At 38.6% G+C, this 25,424-nt stretch overlaps 1 protein-coding gene across 1 annotated transcript in view; it reads right to left on the reverse strand.

Moving 5' to 3' along the window:
* Positions 1-25,424, reverse strand: part of TTLL5 (tubulin tyrosine ligase like 5) — a 309,724-nt gene that overhangs the window by 204,303 nt on the left and 79,997 nt on the right. Inside the window, exons 17-20 of the mRNA XM_068963929.1 lie at positions 18,633-18,695; positions 7,742-7,899; positions 6,495-6,801; positions 1,226-1,346 (exon numbers count right to left, since the gene is read on the reverse strand). Of these exons, the coding sequence (XP_068820030.1) occupies positions 1,226-1,346; positions 6,495-6,801; positions 7,742-7,899; positions 18,633-18,695 (649 nt within the window). The remainder of the gene's footprint in view (positions 1-1,225; positions 1,347-6,494; positions 6,802-7,741; positions 7,900-18,632; positions 18,696-25,424) is intronic.

A 25,424-nucleotide genomic window follows, 5' to 3' on the forward strand; every position in this document is an offset into this window, starting at 1 on the left:
TTCATAGCTCCACTCTGCAGTCTTTACTATAGGGTGGTTTAAGCTGCAATATTAAAACATTATTTTTTCACAGTGGAGCAGACAAACTGACTCTCAAAAAGGCAGTTTCAATTTTCCACTTGGAAAGAGTAGAGCTAACATTTTCCACTGATGGTTGAAGAATTATTCACAACACACAAGGTTTTATCTCTGGGTTGCATTGGCTACTTTAAATTCACGAGTTGTTTTCTGGGATATCCATCATGTTTTTATAATAAGTCAGGCATACTGTATGCCTCTCATATGCGGAGAACTGAAAATTACAGTAGGATCACCATGAGCTGGCCAAAGGAGGCAGCTTTCTCAGAATGAAAGGTCCCTCTCCTTTCAGTGACAGGTCTCTATGGTAAAAAAGTAAAGAATGGCTGTGGCTTCTTCTATAAGCACTGACCTTTCCAAAGAGCTTGAGGCTTCCTGTCATTCTGATCCATAAAGGAAAACCTTGCTAGAATATTAAATTTTAGGCAGGTTCGAATGAGTAATATACAGTAAAAATTATTACACAAGTTTGTTTTCAGTAATCTAAGAATTTTATAAAGTAACAACTAGTAAAGAAAAAAAATGTTAAACTGGAGGATGGTACATTCTCAGAGGGCCCGTGATAAAGTGTTGACTCTGAAAGAGGTAACTCCACCCCTTAGGGTAGAAATCAAATGCCTTCTGATCCATGGAAACAGTGCAAAAGGAAACCGTGCACAACTGTAACACCTGAGTGTAAGTTCCAGGTTCAGCACATATGAGATACAGGACAACAGGCAGGCCCCCATTCTCGAGGTCTTTGTTTCCTCATCTGCAAAATGGGGATGATAGTGCCTATCTTAAAGAGTTAATACAATGTGAAGCTGCTTGGGAAAGGACCCTGAAAATTGTTATCCTCTTCTAGGGCTTTGCACGGGCCTGACGTCTAACGAGTAGTCAGTTTCCATTTTCAGAATGAAGAAAACTGACACCTCAACACATATTGCTCCAGATTCAAGATTTAATTCACAGTAAAGTAAGAGAAATCTATAAGCTACACTGTGGAAGGATTCCTTCTCCAGAAGTATACTGTTCTGTACCTTAATATAGGGAACAAAGAAAGAAAGGAATAAAGAAAGAAAGAGGGAGGTAAGGGAGAAAGAGAGGGAAGGAATAGAGAGAAAGAAAAAAGGGGAAAGTAAAAAGTTTCCAACAAGAGGAACCTCACCATCTGTTCATCCTCTTTGGCAGCCCAGCTGGCACTGAACGTTTGACCTCCACTGTCTTTCATCAGGCGGATTTGAACATGCTGGAGATAGGCAGAGAATGCTATTCGGGCCTGCACTTTGCTACAGAAATCCAAAACAACACACCGTTATGGGACAGAATGGTGCACCAACCAAATGCGTGCTTGCCTTTCTCAATGTGGCCTTTGAGGATCCTTCTATTAGGATGGCTACAAAAAATGGAGCCCATCATACAGTCACTGAATAAAGATTCCTTCTACCCAGCACATGAGATTTCTGCTTTTTCTATTTAAAGAATGAGAGACGAAGAATTCTACTTATTTTCTCATTATGACCACATTGGGGAAAAAAAAAAAATCAAACAAGAAAAGAGATTCATCTTTTCTACTCTTAAATCTGATCTCTTTGACCTTTTAAACAACTTTCTTGAGGAAATGGACAGGAAAGTGCTGAATTTCCATAAGAACCTTTGTACTGATACAGAAAGGGTTTTCTGCCTTTGTGCTTACATGTCACTTTTGTCATGTCCGACTCCATGTGACCCCACGGGCTGTAGCCCGCCAGGCTCCTCTGTTCATGGGATTCTCCAGACAAGAATACTGGAGTGGGTTGCCATGCCCTCCTCCAGGGGGTCTTCCTGACCCAGGGATCCAACCTATGTCTCTTATGTACCACGCACTGGCAGGCGGGTTCTTCACCACTAGCGCCATGGGCCTTTAAAAACATACTTATCAGTTACTACAAAAGGATAGCTTTTGTTATGGCAACTGATTCTGGGTGTGCAAAAGCCTCCAAAGCAGCAAAGAGGTAAATCTTACGAAGGAAATTTTGAGACCGAATTTTAAGGTCAGGCTTTTTTCTCAACTGCAAGACGGGAGTGGCTGGAGCCCAGAACAAATGAGTGAGATCCAACAGAGTCTGGCGCAGAGGCACTGACGGGCTCGGACGAGCCCAGACGTTCGGTGGGAAAGAGACACGTGTCCATTCAGTACAGAGCACCTCAGCGACAACACTGAAGAGCCCCACTGACTTCTGCTGGGGCCCGAGGCAGGCAACAAGGGAATCTGACCAAGCCAGCCTTCAGCAGACAGAAGTATCAGAGCAACCCCTGGTGACTTTCACTTCAGCTGTGAACTGCGGCAGATCTGTTTTCCTTCAGGAGAGCTTTTGGTTACTTCAGCTGCTCAGCCTTCTGACATACTGGCCAAAATTACGTCAGTGAGGATTAGGGCCCAACACAAGTTCTGTTTACACTTCTCACACGTGCCGTCACTGAATACTCTCTCCTCACTGCTCCCCAAGGTTAGGACGAAGAACTGGCCCAGAGTAAACTGGAAATCCTAGCAGGGTCTATGTCTAGCTTCTGTGTGTGTGTTGGAAGGCACAGAGGCAGATTTGCGTTGCAAGCTCTTCAGAACATGGAATGCAAAGCTGCACCTTTGTCAGGAGTAAGAACAGCTTAGGGGAGCGCAATATGACTTCGAAATGTGTCTTTTCAAATGTTTCTCATCAAGGCCGCACTTAAAATCCTTGTTCTGGAGACCATATATCACTTTCCTCTCAACCATTCCCATAAGCTTTCCCTCCACAACAGATTATTTTCACGTCAAAGTGAAGGGAAAAAACAAAAACAAAAACAAAAAACCTCTCCACTTTGGCCAACAAATTCACTTGCAATATAATGAGCTACAAGTGTCATGTTTCAGATACCTGCCAAACATAGCAGAATATCCAATTTTATCGATCATTCCTCTGATACTAAAATATAGAGGTCTTTGGATAAGGGAATTATTGCTTGGAAGTAGAAATTTCAATCATTATTCTGTGGCAAATCATTGTTGTAAATCAAATGAACAAGTATTGAGTTTTCCATTTCTATAAACCTCACTAAGAGAACCTCTATGGGGTCACAAAAGAGTCGGTGATGACTTCGTAACTAAACAACAACAACAAACCTTACTACAGAGATCTGTGAGATGTTAATCCTGAGGTTGTCCCCTAACGTATTGGAGATACTGGTCAGCTAGAAATCTGCAACAAACAAGCCAAAAGGCTAGAATGATTTACACTGGAGAAATCTATTTTTAAAACATAAAAGCCTTTGTAGATCCTCAGTGTTCAAAATACACAACTAGTGGGCTGGGGCTTGGAGTCTTGAAGCCTTGCCATGGACCAGCCCCTAGATCCCTTAGTAGCCACTGAGATACCCCACAGAATGAGAGGCAGCTCAGGGGAACAGAATTTGAAAACCACTGATTAATATGAACACACCCTGCAATTATAACAGCTTACTCATTGAAAGTGAGATGTGTGAGATTTAGGAATAACTAATTTATTTCTACAACATCTAAGTAGAATGTTACTGCTGAAAAGGACCTTAGAATATAATTCAGTGGTTTTGAAATGTTCCATTTCAGTTCAGTGGATTCTTCTTTCCCCTCTAGAGAGCACAGTCTGAAAAATCTGTCCATGTCTAACCTGGTAACTTGGCCCAATGGAAAAGAAAACTGAGACATGCTGACTTGCCTGTGATCACAGTCAGCTGGTAAGCATTGAGAAGTCACAGCCAAGCCTTCTGACAGAGCGCAGTGTGCCCTCCACTAACGCAGCCACTCTCATTCTCCACACCACTCCAAACCTCAACCCTACCCTCCAACCCCCTAAACAACATCATCACCCTCCAGCCTTGCGGTTTAAGAACTGACCTCTAGCTTAGAAAATAAAGGCCATCATGCATGAACACTTACACTTCCTGACTCTTTAACTTCTAATCACTGCATTCAACCCACAGTGCTTTAGGGGCTTTCCAGGTGGCTCAGTGGTAAAGAATCCGCCTGCCAGTGCAAGAGACATTAGAGATGGGGGTCCAATCCCTGGACCAGGAAGATCCCCTGGGGTAGGAAATGGCAACCCACTCCAGTATTTTTGCCTGTACAGTTCCATGGACAAAGGAGCCTAGTGGGCTGCAGTCCATGGGGTCACAAAGAGTTGGACACGAGTGGGCATGGTTGCACACGTAGTACTTTCTTTCTGACTTAAGACAGGGAGGCACCCCTCCACTGGCCTCTTTCTACTTTCCTATACGACAATATATCCATTTTTGTATGTATCTCTAATTCTTTCACCATCAAATCCTCCCCCAATCTATAAATCAGAATTCCTATCTTAAGAAATCTTTTTTCTCTTAGCATGCTTACTGATGAGTTCTCACCTTCCTTTCATTCATTGTCAAACCCCCTGAAAAAGTCAGTTCACACTTGCTTTCCTATTTACTCAGCTCACAGTTTCTCTTCTATCCAGAAAGTCCACAACCGTGTCGTAAGTGCAAGAGACGGTTCAGAGGCCTCATTCTAAATTGGGCTGCCTGAGGCACTCACTCTTTAGCTTGAAACTCTCTTCTTGTAGCTTTTACCACCCTGTCTCCTCCCAGTTTTATAGCTATCTCTCTAACTGCTATTTCTTGTTCTCTTACTATATACAGTGTTGGTTTCCTCCAGGCCTCAATTCTCTTCCTTTTCTCATTGTCCATGTTTACTGAACTAAACTGAAATGAAGAAGTTCATCCACTCTGAAGCTGTACAGTCCTATTCAACTCTGACTTACAAAGCTGTATTTTCACCTATCTACTGAACATCTTCACTCTAGAGCTCTTCCACCTCACTGTGTCCCAAACAAAACACATTATTTTTATCACGAAACCAACTCCTGTGCTCCTTATATTGACTGGCTGCAACATCACATGACCAAACTTGCAAAAATGTAGGCTCTGTGGGGTTCTTACATCCACAAAGACCAAGCCCTAGCAACTTTAACTTGCAAATTTCATTAACTCCATCCCATCCCCTTCACTCCTACAGCCACTGCTCTGATAGGGCCTTCATCTTCCCGGCTCTGGGCTACATGAACAGCCCCTAACTCAGTGCTCTACCCGCTGTCATTGTTCAGTCGTGCCCGGCTCTTTGCGACCCCATGGACTGCAGCACACCAGGCTTCCCTGTCTTTCATCATCTCCCGGAGCTCGCTGAAACTCATGTCCATTGAGCCGGTGATGCCATCCAACCATCTCATCCTCTGTCATCCCCTTCTCCTCCTGCCTTCAATCTTTATCCTTAGTTCTCCTCTTATCGATCACTATCCCAAAATGTGACCAGAATTTACTTCCTAAATCAAGATCTGACCATATCACTCATCTGCTTAAAAATTATCCATCTAGAAAAAAGTCCAGGCTCCTCTATGGCCCTTTATGGTCAAATGACATCCAATTTTTGTCTCACTTCTTACCGCACCCTTTTCTCCACGTAACTCCACACCACTAACCTATATTCCTCAGACTTGCCAAGCTCATTTCAATCACAGGGGTTTTATACTTGCTGTTCTGCCTGGAATATTCTGCTACCTGATATTCACATGATTTATTGCTCCCCATCATTCAGGACTCACCCTAAAGGTTACCTCTCCATGTCTGAAGCACCAGAACCTAAAGAAACTTTCTGCCCTATTACAGTCTAATACCACACCCTATTTTATTGTCTACACAGCACTTCTTATTGCCTGAAATTACCTTGTTTGTTTACTGTCAGCCTTCCCCCCTAGACTGCAAGTTTCAGGAGCCTGTCTTGATCTCTACTGTAACATTACACAGTCTGGCACAATTCCTCATATAGAGTAGGTACGCAATAGATATTTGTCAAGGGACTGAATGAGTGGCTGTACTATCACCCCTCTGTGCCTTCATTCCCTCTGCTAGCACTCCCACACTTAGCTGTCATCTCCCAAATCCTGAAAGCCTACTCATCCATCAAGCCCTGGTTCAGATCTTGTCTCCTCCCTAATCTCTCCCTAGCCTTCCCAGGCAAGACCAGTCACTCCTTTTCCTGGGTCCTAAGAGCCCTTTGTCCATACTGGGGTCATAGCCCCTCTCTTTAAGTGTCTCCACACTAAGCCATGAGCTGATCTGAGCTCCCTTGTCTTGGGTCACATTGTACTTCTAAGTCACTGACACTAAAACCCCCAAAATATCTGCTAAGCCAGTAAGACCTGGGTTTGATGCATAGCTCCAGACCTTGGACAAGCAACTTCTGTAAGCCCCAGTTTCCTTGATAACAGTAATATCAAATCACATTCATTAATTCACAGGAATCCTGTGGATAAAAAATGAAAAATGGCTATAAAGCCACCAGCACAATATCCTGGTGCACAGTACAAACGACCTGCTTTCGGTTTACTAGAATAATTAGGAAAGATACATACCTAAGATTGCCATTATCTTGCAGGATCTGCATCAGGTTAAATTTAGGCTCTGGCTCCTGAGTTTCAATTTTGCAGCATTGTTCACCTTTGTTATTCCACTCAGGAACCTTCATGGCATTTTCTTTGGGTGAATTTTCTATCATAACAGTCAGTGAGGGTGTATATTTGGCTTGATTTTCTCCAAGGGACCCTGCAGACTCCTCCTGGTAAGCTTCCTGTTCTTCATCTTCAGTGTCTAATGCAACTTCTTCCTCTTCTTCACTCTCTGTCTCAGTTTTAACATTCATTTCAGCTGGTTGGGTAATCACTAAATGCGAAGAATCACTAATGTTGCTGAAAAAAGGATTAAATTTTCCTCTCTCCCAATACCTTCCTTTTATCCTTTTAGTAAAAACCCATTTCTAAATCAGATGGCAAATAATGCGCAAAGTTAACAGCATACACATGTCCCTCTCCAATCTTATACCTTCTAAGAACCTACTAATGATCTTCATTAGTGATGATGTTTCTCATCACAATACCAATGGCTCTCTCACATCTCTAGGCAGAAAACTTTATAGTGATCTCTACAGCGTGTTAAAAGTTTTTAGAGAGATGCTTTTCATGGAGATACACAGAGCAGGGGAATATCTTTCCATCCTATGTTTATTCATTCTCCTTCTCCTTCACTGCTTTGGCAGGTCTTTGAGGACAAGGGCCACAGCTTTTTTCATTTGTCAGTGAAACTACAGTGACTAATTGGCTGACACAGGCACTCAACAAACAAAAGAAGGAGGGAGAAAGAGAAGTCAATTTGTCAGTGACAAATAGATCTATAACATGGGAGATTCTGGGAGAGAAAGAAATTCCCCCTTTTCTGTTTGTGTTTCAAATACTTACACCATTCAGCAAATGCAGAAGGATAAATTGGACTTCATACCTAATCGTGAAACCCCCAAATAAGAATGCTCAGGGGTTCCACTGAACTTAAGCTAAGTATCAAGTAGCGAAATGATGATGGAATAAGAGCAAAAGCCAACATGTGTGTGCTTCAGATAGTCTTCAATACAAGTATTATAGGACGGAAGGTTTAAAACACTGATTTTTTTGAAATGAGTTTCAGAGGAAAAGAGTATATATATTAAAAAAAAAAAAGTAAGTGTATGTGATCAGGAAAGTCCTGATTCATTAAGTACTAATTAAGAAGCTGATTACATCAGTCTGACAGAACACATACTGGAGCTTGGTGGCGGCTCCCCGGCAGGTACCTGGGTATTTTGGCCTCATTGCCCTTAATCTGCCACTCCGTCGTCTACGTTTTCGCACCTCCAGAGACAGGAGCTTCCTCTCATAGAGAGCAGCGTGCAGCTTGGCCCTTGAATTCATGCTCTCTACCTTCAGTTCTGGGGCTCCATCAATCACCATTCTGTGAGGGAAAAACATGGCAGCTAGAACTTTCAGGAAGTTCTTTTATTCCAAGACTAAGCTTGACAGAACTCTGTCATGATGTCAGACCAGGCATGGTTACTCTAGTGAGTTCTGAAGTGTCTGGCCGATAAATGGAAATACTGGAATCTACATTAAAATTTTACTAATGGCCTATCTGAATTTGTTAAATGTTGTGAACAAAAATATGTCTGAAGACAATGGTTAAGCGTTTTTAATCTATCCAACAATACGGGCTGACTATTCAGTGCAGAGACCATAAAGTGCTACCAACACCCAAGCCTAGAATGACTCGAGATATTGGCAACACTTCAGTTCTTAAGCTGAGGGACGGCCAGAGGTGCACTTATTATTTATTCATTATAACTCAGAATGATACAGACATTCTTTTGAAGTAGGCAGTATTTAATGAATACAGATTCAGCAGCTGCTGAGGAGAGGAAGAGGTGATAATCTGTGATGAGCACAGCACAGACCTGAATGAGACTCACAGGCAGAGAGCGTCCTTGTGAAAAGTCACTACGACCTCGGGACGCATCAAGTCTCAAGCACTCCAACAGGCGGGACGCTGGCCTCGGAGCACACCGAGTTACGGGAGGAGCTGCGGAGAGGTGGCAGGGACTCCCCAGGTGTCAGCGCAGGTCAGGAGTTAGGGTGAGAGGCACGGACGAGGGAAGGCAGCAGGTGGAGGACAACGCCAAATTCAATCAGGTCATGGATGGGGAGAGGGATGGCCACAGCTACACTCATAAAATTAGGGAAGGGACAGGCATCATCAGCCCTCCAGACAAGGACCGGGCAGAGTATAGGACAGGCAGAGAAATCCAAGTCACCAAAGAGAGACAGGGTTCTTGGGTCACCAAGTCAGAAAAGACGTATCCCCATTAGTGTTGGAAAGCAGGCAGCCAATGCTGGGCACCCAGAACTCAAGATCTAACTGGTTGACTCTGAACTCTCTCTCTCATGACCTCTTTAGAACAGGGCTCCCCAATCTCAGGGATCTAATGCCTGATGATCTGGGGTGGGGCCGACATAGTAACAATAGAAAGTGCATAATAAATGCAACGCACCAGAATCATCCCCAAACAATCCCCTCTACCCCACCTACGGAAAAATCATCTTCCCCAAAACCCGTCCCTGGTACCAAAAGGTTGAGGACCACTTTGAGGTCATAATTCATCGTCATTCCCCTAGGAGTTTTCAGTCCCTGAGTATGATGGAAAGGCTGTGTCTTCTGGTCTATTTAAGACTTCTAGGGATTTCTGGTTGGATGGTCTGGACATAAATATTTTGAAGGCCTCCTCTCTAGAGCAGGAAATTGAGCTAAGAACTGGTAATGTCCTGACACTGGGGGCAGAAACGGGAAGCAAATTAATAAACTTTTAAAAATTGTTCAACCCCAGTTTATCATAATCTCAACAACTGAATGTTAGCCCATCCCCCCTTCAAACAGTTGTGAAAATGGTTTTAGATAATTAAATAATAAAGAAAATAAAACAAATCTGATGTTTAAAATAACAACTATAAGCTTCTAAGGAACCCTGAACAGACATACAAATCACCACTATTACAAGGCCTGGCGGTAGGGAGGTGGGGGGAAGAAACAGAACTGTATGTACAGTTCTCTGAGGGCAAGGCCCACGCCTGTCTTTTCTCACTGGTCAGTGACACTTCTGAGACTGCTCAGCATACACCCAATATACTATAAATACTTCTGATTTAATAAACAACTGAACTCCTTATAAATAAATTGTAATAGCTTTTATCCATATCTATTTCCTTTTATCTTTCTAACATTTTATGAAATATTTAAACAGAATTATACAGTGAACATCCGTATACCCACTGGGCAGTTTCTACAATGAATATTTTACTATATTTATTTCATTACATATATATTTAATCTTCTCTTTTTCTATCCAAATATCAATCCACTTAATTTTTTAAGCATTTCAAAGTTGCACAAAGACATCAGTGCACTTCAATCCTAAACACTTAAAATGATGAAATTATTGGGATCTAGAGGTCAATATTTGCTTTATAGGGCTTGGAACTTTTTTCCCTTCTCTTTTCTGTAACCTAAAAATAATATACAGTGAAATATCCAAATATTAAATGTCCATATGTCCATTTGATGAGACCTAGAGCTATGCAACCCAAATTCTAATATTCTACCCCCTCAGAAAGTCCTCACATCCCTTCCTAGGTAAACCCCGCCCTCATACTCCTCAAGGAAACTGTTCTGAATTTTTTCATCACATTTTGGATTTACCTGTCCTAGAACTGCATAAAAATAGAATCATACAGTATGAACTCATTTATTAGCATATTTTTGAGATGGATAAAAACTATGGCTTGCCTAAAAATTTTCTTAAAAGTGTTTTTAATAAACAAAATTTTTAATATTGAGGAAATTTAACTTACCATTTTTTTCCTTTTTGCTTACTGCTTTCTGTGTCATATCTAAAAACTTCTGCCAAGCCCAAAGTTACAAAGATATTTTCACTCACAAAGTTTTATAGCAATATTTTTTATGTATATGTCTATGAATCACCTATAATTTTTGTGGGCTCTAAATAGAGGTTGAGGTTCAGGTTTTAAAATACAATATTCAGTTTCAGCCCTGTCTGTTAAAAAGTTTCCAAGTTTCCTTTCCCCACTGGATTACTTTAGGCCTCTTGTTTAAAGTCATAAGAGCCCATTTCTGGGCTTTTTATTCTGTTTCACTGATAAATTTGTAAGTTTTCATTACTACAGCATAATATTCCTTTAAGTCAGGTACTTTAGGTCTTTTTTCAAGATTACTTTGGATATTCTAACTCCTCTGCATTTTTATATACACTGAAAAAAAAAAGTTGGTCAATTTCTACCAAAAAAATTACTACAATATTCTTTAGATCATTTTGGGGAGGATGAATACTTACAATATTACGTTTTCTAAACCAAGAACAGGACATATCACTGTACTTACTTAGATCTTCTTTAGTCTCTTTAAGTAACATTCAGGAGCTTTTAATATATAGATATTAAGCATAGTTGTAAAATTTATTCCTAAGATTTTGACCTTATATTCCAAGACCTTGCTAAGCACACTTGTAAGTTCTTATAGTCATTCTGTATATGCCTTAGAATTTTCTACTGACCCGATCATTTCATCTAAGAGGAAAGATTTTAACCTCGTTTCTAACCTGTATACCTCTTATTTCTTTTTCTATCCCTCGTTTTACTGTACTGTTTAGGAACTCTACCATAAAGGAAATACAAGTGGTGAGAGCAGACATCTTGCCTAATTACTAATCATAAGGGTAAAGCCATCAATATTTCAGTTTGACATTAGAAACAGGTTTTTCATAGAAGGCCATTATCAGATTGAAGTTCTCTTCTATGCTTGATTTACTAAGAATTTTTCTCATAACATGTATTTAATTTTATCAATTCAACATATGTGGGTTGTCTGGGGTCTTTTTGCAGCTAATAAAATGATCATTGGGTTTTTTCCCCCTTTATTTAATATATAGTAAATTAAATTGACTACTTCTCAAACCTTAAACCAACTGTGCCTTACTGGGGAAAATCTCACTTTAGTCACTGTATTATCCTTTTCATATACTGATCAACTCTATTTACTATTATTCTTTTAAGAAATTTTGTGTCTATGTTCATGTAGATATTAGCCTATAATTTTTAAATATGTTTTTGTCAAGTTTTCATGCCTTACTCTAATGGTATCATAAAATGAATTGGGAAGTATCCTTGCCTATTTTTTCGGAAAGAATTTCTTTAAGATTGGTATCTGTTCTTCCTCAAATATTGATACAATTCACCAGTGAAATGACTTGCAGTGTGCTGTATAGGAAAGTTTTTTTTTTTTTTTTTAAATAAATTCAATATTCTGAACAAGCATAGGGCTATTCAAAATTTCTATTTCAGCTTGTGTCAGTTTTACTGAGAGTTCTCTCCCCCCAGGGAATTCAGACATTTCACTCAGGCTGTCAAAGTAGTGAAATAAGGTTGCTAACAATATTCCCATAATATCCTTTTTATGCCTGTAGGATCTACAGTGATAGCCCCACTTTACTATCTGACATTGGTAATCAGCGTTTTCTCTTTTTTCTAGGTAAATCTACTTGAGAGTTTATCAATTCTGCTATTGGATTTTTATTAATTTTCTTTATTGTTTGTCTTGTATTTAATTGATCTGCCCTTTATCATTTCCTTTCTTCAACTTACTTTTGATCACTCTTGTTTTCTTAGTTTCATAAAATTGACCATTAGATCAGTGATCTAGTCCTCTGTTTCCTAGTACAGGTATTAAAGTTATAAATCACATGCCCCCCTCACACACACACACACAAACAAACAGTACTTTAGCTGCATCTCACACATTTTAATGTTCTATTTTTATGACCATTTTAAATCTTCCTCATGAGTTCTTCCTTGACCCATGGATTAGTTAGAAATTTGTTTAATTCCAAAATATTTGGATATTTTCTCTTGTTATTGATTTCTAATTTCACTGCAGTCAAAGAACATACTCTTAATAATTTTACTTTTTTTAAATGAATTAAGATTTGTTTCATGCTTCAGCATAAGGTTTTCATTTGCTACCTTTTATTTGCTTATATACTACCAGAAAACCAGTACTGATAGCACATAAAATGTCCTAAAGAAAGAACAAAACCTGCCAACGTTTAAATAAATATTCTTGTTGTTGAAGTTTTTTCCCCTAATTTCCAAATTGACAGTAGTATATCTATGAAATGTATTCCTTGACTAATAACTAGAGAAAATGTATAAGCTAAGCATGACTTTCATTTAAAAACAAACTATAAAAGTTTATTTTTGTCAGTTTTCCCTAAATTAAATGGCAATCATATTTTCCTCCTTTAAAGAAAAATCAGATCTATGCTTCAAAAGATTTGGATGAGAAAACCAAATTTATCTTAAATTCTTAAATGCAAAAGAAAAAGCTAAATATAGGAGTTTCTTTCTTATTATCATTGTGCTTTTTGAAGAGAAACAGCACAAAGGGGATGTTTGTAATCTCTCAAACCGGAGGATATGTATTTAGGGTTAAAGTTCTTATTCTGGCTGCAGTTTTCAGTTGGGCAAAGCCATCCCAGTCATTCTTCTAAGACCTTCCTCTCTTCTGCCAAAATTAAGAGCCACAGATATTTTGCACACTTCTATTTCCAAGGCAAACAGGAAGTAGTTCTGCTCAGTCCTATATGGTACAAAGTCCCATACCTGTATGCCCCAGGTATGTCAAGGCCAAAACATAACTTTTTCTTTGAATTTAGCCTGAGATTGATCTTGAAATCTCACTCAGACTTTGGGCTCTCACACATATCCAAACATACCTACTATCATTGAAATGACATATCTGTAGTTAAAAAATATAAATCCCAAACTTAGTTTGTAAATAGTTTGCTGCAGAACAGTGCTTCAATACTGAAAACGGTTATGTGAAGTATCATGCTTAGTCTGTGCATGGCCACGTATTATGAACAGGGGAAGAATTTCTCAACTTTTAAAAATCAGTTACCGTGTTCTTCCTGTCAATAAGCTTCTTCTTGGGTTTCCCCTACAGGAGTAGAAAGGACAAGTGGGTTAGAGCACTACACAGATACTCTCTCCTGAATTCACACACACATACACACACTCCTGAGATTTACACTACGGAGCTCCAACATGGAATTATGCCCGGGAAGGCATCTTGGGGTAGAAGCAGAGAGATGAACTGAGAGCATGCTCAGAAAAGAACAGAGTACCATAACCTTTAGGGAAGATCAATAAAAAAAACAAAAGATAGAGGACAAATGAATTCTAGAGAAAAATCCTAACAGTTACTTGCATTTGTACATGTAGCCACAAATCTAATCACACTTACTGTTCACAATAACAATATGAGCCCTGTTTATAGACATGAGCAGGATAAGACCATTTGGTGACAAGCTCAGTGTCAGAGCTTTCAACAGTTTAAATCTGAACCCACAACTTTGGTCTCAGACTTCAGACTCTTTCTACTTGCACTGAACTATACTAGGGAAAGAAGTCCATCTCAGTTCTCATGGGGGTTCAGAAAAGATGCTCATGATAGATAGATTTTCCACAATTAAAAAAAAGTCTCTTTAAAAAAGAGATATTCCTCATTGTTTCTAAACTAGAGTTGGGCTCTAACCACAGGAAGTACCATTCACATTTAAACTGGCTTCTGTTTTTCATTCAATTTCCTTTCACCTGACACACTTAAAAAAAAATTTCCCCAGCTTTACTTGTACTCATTTGGGAATGTGTGTATTTAGTTTGGTACAATTTTATCACTGTGTAGATTCATGTATCCACAGACAAGATACCAAACAACTCCATCACCACTGGATCCCGTATGTTGCCCTTTTATAAGCACACCCTTTTTACCTAACTTCTGGCTTCATCTGTTCTCCATTCTAAAATTTTATCATTTCAAAATGGTTATATAAATGCAATCATACAACATGTAACCTGTGGTACTGATCTTTTAAAAAAGAGACAGATGCAATCAATATCAAGATATTCTATCTATAGAAAAAAATCAACTCAAAATCTGTCTCCACCAAAACATTTTATCTTTTCCTCCCCATGTCTTCTATCTGTGCCCGTGTTCTAATACTGTCAACTTATAATCAGAAAGTCTCAAAATTATTTTAACTTTTTAAAATCAGATAATGGTTTTTCTCTGTAATTTGCAATCATGAATTCACATGACAGTCACCGGGGTGGCTTTTTAATAAATACAAGACTTCAGTTTGGGATTGGCTAGGGCACAAATGGGCTTCCCCCGTGGCTCAGAAGTAAAGAATTCATCTGCAATGCCGGAGCTGCAGGAGACACAGGTTCAATTCCTGGGTCAGGAAGATCCCCTGGAGAAGGGCATGGCAACCCATTCCAGTATTCTTGCCTGGAGAATCCCAGGGACAGAGGAGCCTGGTGGGCTACAGTCCAGGGGGTTGCAAAGAGTCGGACACAACTGAAACGGCCTAGCACGCACATGTGGCACAAATATGATGTTACTAAAATACAGCCAAAGTTAAAACTCCTGTCGTGCCATGAGACAGCAGGTAAGACACTGTTTGCCAGGGCAGGATGGGTGAGTGGAGCATGAAGCGGGAGGGCAGGGAAGGCAGACAAAATGAACCAATTATGAAATGAAATAATTAGGGAATTAGTTTGAATGTAGTTCTGACAATAATATAATAGGATTTGCAAGAGAGAAAACATGAATTCAGATTGAAGAGAACAGATTTAATGGAAGATGTAAGGCTTGCAACAAACCTTTTCATTTTTTTTAGGCAAGTTTGTGTGTGTGCCTGCTTCGTGATAGGTTTTGATATTGTCAAAGAGGAATATAACCAAGTATCTACTCTTAAAAGCCAACTTGAAAGTAGATAAGAGTAGTTAGTACTAACTGACAATTATAATACAATATGTACAACATGGCCATCTAAATCCGATGGAGGGATAAGAAAGGCTGGGAGAACTTCCTTCTAGCCTAGGTAAGAGGATGAATGACATAGCTAGAAAAAGAATTCAGGGTAAACTGAAGCCAGTCCACGGGAATGTATGGGAATTCCAATGGAGTGTAAGGATAAGGAGGCATGAAAGGACAGTAGATATGGTCTAACTGGCCATGGGCCGGTACTGAAAAGCAGAGATTAGGCTAAAAAGGGAGGAAGAGCAAATCATAAGGTCCTCTCTTTGCTAAACAGAAATTCATGTTTTTTGAATCAAAGTTTTTAGAATGCTTTATAAGCAGGAGTTGCTACTAGAGCCTAAAGAAAGAAGTCAAGGAGAATATCAATTGGATGGGAAAAAAAAAATTAATTCTCTAACAGAAATTCAGCATCATACACATGTAGGGGATCAACTGCAGTAGTGTAAGTGCGATTCTGTTACCAAAAGAAATAACACACTTTTTTCATGTTACCCTAGGGGGTCTCAAAATATTGCCGACACTTACCACGCTTTTTAAATTATGGTGGTTATTAGACCCACTGCGAGGCCTACTACGATTAACACATTACTGAATGTGTTAATAAAAAAAGCACATATATTATTATATGCCAAATGTTTTCATTGTTATGCTCTCCCCGGAAAGAATCTTCCTAATTTTGGTAGTGACTGCCAGACTGCCTATTCTACCTTTCTTTACCCTCACAAGAAGCTCAATTACAGAGCAATCAAGCCTCAAGCATAGACTCCATGTCAGTTCACAAACAGACTGACACAACCTTTAAGGAAACTCAGGCAGATTACCAATCCTAAACAGTCCATTACTTATAAATATGACTGGACAATTAGAAATCACCAGATGTTTCAGAAAATATAAGAGCATAAACTAGAAAGAATGAGATAAACAAGGAGAAATAATCCAGAAGAATTCAAAATAGTGCAAAAAACAGAAGAATTTTCAATAAGTATGCTAGAGAGATTAAAAAAACATACTTATAATACTGTGATTTATGGTGAGCAACATATATACTTACTTGGTTTTCATCCCTGTTTCTGGCACAGAGGTCCTAAAGCCCTTAAAATGTCTAAGTGATGAGTGGTAAAGGCATCGTTTGTCATGCTAATGAGGTGACTTTTAGAAAGTCCTTGGATCACTTCAGGATGGGGGCTGGCCACCAGAGGAATCAACCCTGTGATGAGAGGGTTGAAGCTTTCAGTCTCATCCCCCTGACTTTCTGGGAGGGGAGAGGGGCTAGAGATAGAGTTCAGTTACCAACAGTCCATGATTTAACCAATCACACTTATGCCATGCGGCCCCCATAAAAACCTTGCAGTATGGGGTTCAGAGAGCTTCCAAGTTGCTGAGCTTGTGCAGAAGTGGGGAGAATGGTGCACCTGGAGAGGGCCCTAAGTGTCTTTCCCATCTGGCTGTTCATGAGTTATATATACCCTTTTATAATAAACTGGTGATCCGATGAGTTGAATATTCTTCTCAATATCCCCCCTACAGAAGGGGTCATGGAAATCTCTTATATGCAGCCAGTAGGTCAAAAATAAAGGTAACAACCTGGGCTGTGATTAGCATCTAAAGTAAGGTGTGGGGATTGCGGGGGGCAGGGGGGGGTGTGCGGTGTAGAATATTGTAGGACAGGACCATTAAACTGGAATCTGACGCTGATCCCCAGGTAGATAGTGTCAGAACTGAACTGAATTCTCGACAACAGCAGGTTGCAATTGCTTGGTGCTGTAGGGGAAACTCCCTACCTCCTCCACATTGGAACTCATACCACAGCCAATTTAATATTACATCCATAAACTATGAAAACTAGTCAGAAAGCAAAAATAGTTGTGGGATGTTAAAACCACACCTGCCAAAATAAAAAGAAGTAAATCAAACAATCCTCTTCAGTGCTGGTACTGAGTAACAAGATAGGTAAGGCTAAAGATCAATTGAGAATTTTTAGAAGACAAAGTTCAAAAAATCTTCAAGAATTTAAAGCTAAGAGACAATGAGATCAAAAGTATGAGAAAAAAGTAAAGAAACATGGAGGATATAGCACAAGATCCAAATTTCATCTAACAGAAGGTCCCAGGAAAGACAGAATACGGGGAGCATTTCCCACAGTTTAAAAGACTTAGACCTTCAGACTGAAAGGATTCATCCACAGCAAAAGCAAAATACTTTTCAGTTAACACACCAGAACAAATCTTACTATAGTGTCTGAACTGGAACAATAAAGAAGGCTTGTAAAAATTTCCAGGGAGGAGGTAGCAGGTAGGGAACTGGGACCAGGTTATATATAAAGAACTGAGTTTCTACATAGTCTAAGTAAATCTCAAGATCTCTTTCACTGGAAGCTACACAGTGTAATTACTTAATGGTAATAACCACAAATTTACAGAGAGAAACTGGAAATCTTATAAGTTTCTGATGATGGATAATGAAATCACAAGAAGTGGCTGAAATCACGATATCTCTTTTAAGAATCCCACATAAAAAGCACACATACCTTGAAAATAATACAGACTTCTTTAAATACCTAAGGTTCCTTGTTGGTCAATTACTGAACTGTACTGCAATGCAGTTATGTCTCAGGGGCAACAGAAGTATGTGGGACTAAGGAGTCCCTGACTGCTGTGCTATTTGAATTTCGGCGTCTGTTTTCCATCATTTCTGCCCTATTTTCCCTTGTATTGAGGTTATCAGTTGTCATTTCTTACAACTCTCACTGTATTTATTTTGTGAATTACCTCTCCTGTAGCTTTTCTAATCTGATCCTCTTAGTCTCGTCTAGTCTAGAAAGATAATCATGTCTGTGATAAGTGCGTCTAAAGCAAAAAGGCACTGAGAAAGGGCCTTCCTTTAAGGAGGGAAAATTTTAGGATATGTGTTAAGGTTTTTTTTTTTTTTTTAAGTAAAAAGTATTTCTTTTTTTTTTTTTAACTTTATTTTACTTTACAATACTGTATTGGTTTTGCCATACATTGACATGAATATGTGTTAAGGTTTTTACGGTTTAATATGTAGCGTCTAGAAATATTACAAAGTGCTGAGAGTTAATGAGTTCTAAACAAAAATGAGGTTTTATGTTGTGTTTTCCATAAAGCTCTTTCTATCAAATATTCCTGAAGACTTTCATAAAACCTCTTTGCTTCATTTGCATTTACTTTCTGTTAATTTTGTGATCTAGTCCTACTAAATTTATAAGATTAGCAAATCTCCACCTGTCTTGAAAGAGACGTGTTGCCAGCATATAGTTCATGGAGGTCTTGTGTTCAAGGTAGGACCTAAAAGACAAAGAAGGGAACTGGTTATTTCTTAAAGCTTAGCTGAAGAGGAAAAATATAGAAATAAAACACAAATCAAGCACAAAAGTGACAGGTTTTCTAAAAATATATATATATAGTCTCTAACGTGACAAAGGAGGAGATACTTGCTCAAATTAAAATGATAAAAAAACTAGAGTAGCAGAAAATACAATAAAAGAAAAGAATATAGATGACTTAATAGTAAGAAAATAAAAAGGAAGAAAAGGCAGGATTTCTTGGATTAATAAAAGCTTGTATACTAGATTCAGAAAATAAAACTGGAAAACAAAAATGAAACCACCACCAAAAATCACAGATAGCTAGAAAAGAGGTCAGATGAAACTGGGAACGGAAGATGCATAAAGGGCATGAAAATACTGATAGATTGTTTCAATCATCTTATTTCTCCAGAGGCTTCAATGGCTCCGTGATGCCAACTGCAAGAAGCATATACTTTCTCTTTCAAGATTTCAAAAGCTGGGTCATCTATACCATCCGTTAATTCACCCTTTCTCCTCACAGTTCCCCAGCAGGGGTCCTAAAGTCCAGACAAGTCTCCTACAGTCCTCTCATAGCACACCTCCCACTGACACTTTGGCCTCTATCTGGACACCTTCTCCTCACACCCTCTTTACTTATCCATAATCCACCCTTCAAGAAGCAGCTCAAGTCCACTGTCCTGCACGAAGCCTTCCCTGAGAGGACTGCTGCAAGTCCACAGAGGTTCCCTCGTTCTGGCCTTCCTCCTTCGCCCTCACTGCACGCCAGAGGGACCTGTCAAACGCTGTCTCATAGAATAAACCTTCTCTTTTTGGAAAGCAGCATGATGCAGCAGGGAAAAGTAGGATCTGGAGTCAAAACACCTGAATCAAGTCCCACTGTGTGATCGTGGACAAGTCACGTTACTTTACTGAGCCTTATTTTCCTTATCATTAAAATGGGAATAACAATGATGTGAATAAGTGAGTGAGTGTTAGTCACTCGGTCGTGTCTGAATCTTTAAGACCCCATGGACTGCAGCCCGCCAGGCTCTTCTGTCCATGGTGTTCTCCAGGCAAGAGTACTGGAGTGGGTTGCCATTTCCTTCTCCAGGGGATCTTCCTGACCCAGGGATTGAACCTGGGTCTCCTGCATTGCAGGCAGATTCTTTACCATCTGAGCCACCAGGAAGATGTGTATAAAGTACATTATAATTACAAGGAGCAATACAAACATGAGCTATTTCTATTACATGTATAAATAAATTCTCTCTAATCATACTGCTAACTCTCAAAGGACAGGGATCCCAACTAACACGTGTTTCACACTCAAAGCACCAAGCATACTGCTAGATACTTGTTGATATTCAATAAACATACATTAATAAAAAAGGAATATTTGTTAGCAGATAAGTGCATCTTTTCCATGCTACATGAAGGTAACTCATTCGTGGTGCTCTCTTTCACTTTTCTCAGTAAACAGTTGAGCATTACTTTCTTTTTTTAGCATTATCTTTTAAAGTTGAACATTCACTTATCTTATTGCTCTAGATACATTCCATTCCTAGATAAATACCCAGGAAACACACATTATAATATTTAGAGCACAGCTGTCTTTAACAGCAAAAAGACCAGGAAGCTGTCAAATACCATCAAAAAGAGAATGGGAAATTTAACGGCAATATAAAGTCAAAGCACTGAAAGAGAATGAATGAATTCAAAAGCTACATGTAACAAAATAAACCCTAATAATATAATATTGAATGAAAAAAGGAAGAATACATAAAGCATGCCATTTTTGAAAGAAAAGTTCAAAAGCAATACAAACTAAGCAACAGAATTCTGTTTCTACATATGAGATGATAACTGCTGTAAGAGTTGCTCTTTCATCATAAGCAGCTAGAAAAGTGCATAAAACATATGAAACAACTGTTTGCACAGATGAAACAATAGGCAGCGTAGGACTGTGACACCTGAAAGGGGAAATAAATGAAGGGTGCCCCCTGATTGTTCTACCTTCCTCCCTAGAGGCAATTCCAGACAATGCGGAAAGAGAAGGAATTCAAGGAAAATCCAAGAGTCTCTGTGTCGAGAAGACAGAGATCAATGTTCTAGAAGTGCTAGAATTTTCAGAGCAAAGTCCTGGAGAGGAAGAAGCTATGCATAAGAAGAAATCAAAACAAACAAACAAAAAAATCATCACAAAGGACCCTTTGAATCTTTGGATGAATTCAGATCTACTCAGGCACAGGGTGAAAAAGTGCACAGGCTTTGCAAGGAGCAACTGTCAGAGTAAAGAAATTAGGAGAAAGTGCAAGCTGAATACTTTGCAGAGTTCATACAAGGCTGCCAACTGATCTGAATTCCCACTCGCCAGAATGGAGAGATCTCACTGAACATGGGGGTCATTTAACAGACACTCCCAAAGTGCCTTCGGTAGTGGAATTATCCTAGACCTAGACAAAAAGCTATTCTAAACAAACCATAAAAACACTTTTAAATGAGCCTGAAAAAGATTAAGCTGATCTACAAGTAACTTAAGTGTCTAGCCCTAAAAAAAAACTTTCAACAGGCTTTAAAGAAGCAATAAAACCCAAACACAACCATACAATATTCACAATGTGCAACGACAACATTCAGTTTTAAAAGAATCACTGTACATATGCAAAAACAGAAAAAATGCAACTCATTGACAAAAGGAAAATCAGTCAATAGAAACAGACTCAGAAATGACAGAGATAATGGAACAAGATTTTAAAACAGCTATTATAAACATAATATATGCACGTGAGTCTAAAGGAAATCATGAAAATAATTTTTAAAAAGAGAAAAAGAAGATATAAAGAGAAACAGATGGTAGTCCTAAAGGTAAAAAATAAAATATGTGAAATGAACATTTCATTGGTTAGAATTAATAGAAGATTTAACACTGCAGATGATTTAATTCCTTCAAAGATGAATGAAATGAGAACCAGAGAAAGAAAACCATCCAAAACGAAGAAAGAAAAAGAATATTAAAAAATGAACAGAGCCATGTAACCACAGTACTGAGAGGAGGGAAATGGAAAAAACAAACAAACAAACAAACAAAAATTTGAAGAAATAATGGCCAAAAGTTTTCCAAATTTGAGGAAAGCTTATATAACTCCATAGACCAAGAAACTCAATGAATCTGAAGCAGAAGAAACATGAAGAAAATGACACCAAAGCATATATCATAATGACTCTGTTGAAAATCAGTTATCAAGAAATAATCTAAAAAGCAGGCTGAGAAAAAGAGCCACATGACGCACCAAAGAACAAAGGGAAAAATTACTGCATGCTTTTAACCAGAAAACTGCAAGCCAAACGGCACCAGAACAGTGCTTTTGAAGTATCAGGGGAAAGTGCCAGCCCAGAACTCGAAAACCAATGAAAAAAATCTTTCAAAACTGAAAATATAAGATAGACTTCCAGATAAACAACACTGGAGAGAATTGATTGCACTAAAGTAAATCCTAAAAGTTCTTCAGATGGAAGAAAATGACGTCAGATAAAAACATGATCAACATAAAAGAAAGAAGAGCAATGGAAATGATAGTAAATCCATAATTAAGAGACTTTTCCTCATATTTACATTTCCTTAAACTGTTCAAAGCAAAAATAACCAAAGCACTATGGTATTTAAAACTTAAATAGAAATAAAATGCATGACAACAGCCCAAAGGACAGGAGGGAAGAATGGAGGTATACTGGTTGTAAAATTCCTTAATCATACATGAAACAGTGTAACATTATTTCAAGGTGCACTGTGGTAAGTAAAAGATGTATATTGTCACCCTAGAGCAACCACACTTTTAGAAAGCACAACAAAGCAGCAGGAGGAATGAATTAATCCAAAAAAGACAGGAGGGAAAAAAAAGGGGAATAAAGAACACATTAGACAAAAAGAAAACAGACATAATGTGGCATGTCTAAATCCAGTCACATCACCATGCTGTACATTAGATTCCCAGAGTTTATTCCTCTCAAAACTGATTTGTACCGTTTGATCAACATCTCCCATTTCTCCATACCAGCCCATGGCAACTATCATTCTACTCTTTGTTTCTATCAGTTCTACTTTTTTTTTTTTTTCAATCAAGATTCCACATATGAGTAAGATTATACAATATTTGCTGTTCTGGTTTATTTCAGCTAGCATTATCCCTTAAGGTTCATCCAGGTTGCCACAATGATAGGACTTTCTTTTTTTGACAGTAATCTACTTTAACTATAAAGACGCAGAGAGATTAAAAGTCACACACACACACACACACAAAAGATACGGCATGCAAACACCAGTCCTAAGAAAGTTGGAATGGGTAAGGGGGAGGGGAGGAGAAACTGGTGAAGGCAGTCAAAAGGTATAAGTTTCCAGTTATAAGTAAGTACTAGGGTTATACTGTACAACATGTAAAAAGAATTTATACTTCTATATGCTATAGATAAAAACTGTCAAGAGAGTAAATCCTAGGAGTTCTTTAGTTTTACTTTTAGTTCTTCCCTGTTTAACTTTGTGTCTCTATAAGCTGACGGATGTTCACTAAACTTACGTTGATAATCATTCCATGACGTAAGTCAAAGCATTATACTACACGACTTAAAAAAAAAAAAAAGAAAGCAAGCTAAAGCAAGTATATTAAGCAGACGAACAGACTTGTGGACAAACAGCATTATCAAAGATAAACAGGGACACTGCATGGCAATAAAGAAGTCAATTTATGAAGAAGACATAACCAATCTATTACAGAGGTACCTAAAGACAGAGTTCCAAAATCCATGAAAAGCAAAGCTGACAGAAGCAAAAGGAGAAATTGGCAAGGTCTCAATGACAATGGGAGATTTCAACATACACTCTTGATGACTGATAAAATTAGTAGAAATAGAGAACATCTGAACTGTCAAACACTTTGACCTAACAGACATTTATAGAACACTCCACCCAGCAACAGCAGGATGTATATTCTTTTCAATGTACATGTTACATTTGCTAGGACAAGTCATATCCTGAACCATAAAACAAGTCTCAGTACATTTTAAAAGATTCAGCTTACACAAAGTACATTTCTGAGTACAAAAGAAGTACATTGGAAATCATTAACAGAAAAATCTCTAGAAAAAAAATCCAAATATCTGAAAACTAAATAAAGCATTTCTAAATAGTCCACAGGCCAAAGACAGAATAAAAACAAAAAAATACAACAATCAAAATTTATGGGACTCTGCAAAAACAGTACTTGGTAGGAAATTTATAGCGCTTAAACACATACAGAAAAGAAGAAAGGTCTCAAAGCAATGACATCAGCTTCTATCTAGAGAAACTGGTGGGGGGGGGAAAGCAAATGAAGTCCCCTAGTAAGTTACAGAAAGGGAACAATATTAGAAAGGAAGTCAATGTATATGAAATAAAAAACAATGAAACTAAAAACTGGGTCTCTTAGAAGATCAATGAAATTGATAAACCTCTAGCCAGACTGAATATGATAAAAAGAGAGAAGAATTAAATTACCAATATCAGAAATGAGAGAAGTAACATCACTGCAGATTCTACCAATATTAAAAGGATAGGTGAATATTAGGAATAATTTTGTGCTTACAGACACAACACATATGAAATGGACAAATGCTTGAAAAGATACCAACTACCAAAGGTCATTCAACTAGAAAGAGATAATCTGAATAGCCCTGCATGTGTTAAAGAAACTGAAATTGAATTTCTGGTCCAGATGGCTCCACTAGTGAATTCTACCAAACATTCAAGATGTAAAAAATACCAATTCTCCATAAATTCTTCCAGAAAATTGAAGAGATGAGAACACTCTCCAACTTATTCTATGAGGCCAGCATTATCCTCATACTGAAACCAAATATATTATAATAAAACCACAGATCAGTATCTCTTATGAACAAAGATGTAAAAATCTCATTTTAGTAAATCAAATTCAACAGCCTATAAAAAGGATGCATGTCAGACCAAATGGAGTTTATTTCAGGAAAGCAATGTTGAGTTTAACATTAAAAAATGGACGCAATTCACTATATTAAAAAACCAAAACAGAAAAAACATATTATTACGTCAAGAGATGCAGAAAAAGTAATTGGCAAAATCTAACATCCATTTCTGATAAAAACTCTTAGCAAAAGAGAAACAGAGGGGAACTCCTTCAATCTGATGAAGCGAATCTATGAAAAACCTAACACTAACATCATACTTACCCACTTCAGTATTCTTGCCTGGAGAATCCCAGGGACGGGGGAGCCTGGTGGGCTGCCGTCTATGGGGTCACACAGAGTCGGACACGACTGAAGCAACTTGGCAGCAGCAGCAACATCATACTTAATAATGAAAGACTGAATGCTTACCCTAAGAACAGAAACCAGACTGGGATGTCTGCTCTCACTGGTCCTGCTCAGCACTGTGCTGGAGGTTCTTGCCAATGTAATCAAGCAAGAATAAAGCAATAAAACATATCCAGATTGGAAAGAAAGAAGGAAAACTGTCTTTATTCACAGACAATATTTTCAACTAGGCAGGAGATCCTATGGAATCTCCAAAAACCTTCAATAACTGACAAGTGAGTTTAGCAAGATTGTGTGCATGCATGCTAAGTTGCTTTCCTCGTGTCCGACTCTATGCAAACCTATGGACTGTAGCCTGCCAGGTTCCTCTGTCCTGGGGATTCTCCAGGCAAGAATACTGGAGTGGGCT

Source organism: Capricornis sumatraensis, chromosome 2, assembly GCF_032405125.1.
Source record: "Capricornis sumatraensis isolate serow.1 chromosome 2, serow.2, whole genome shotgun sequence".
Classification (NCBI taxonomy): domain Eukaryota; kingdom Metazoa; phylum Chordata; class Mammalia; order Artiodactyla; family Bovidae; genus Capricornis; species Capricornis sumatraensis.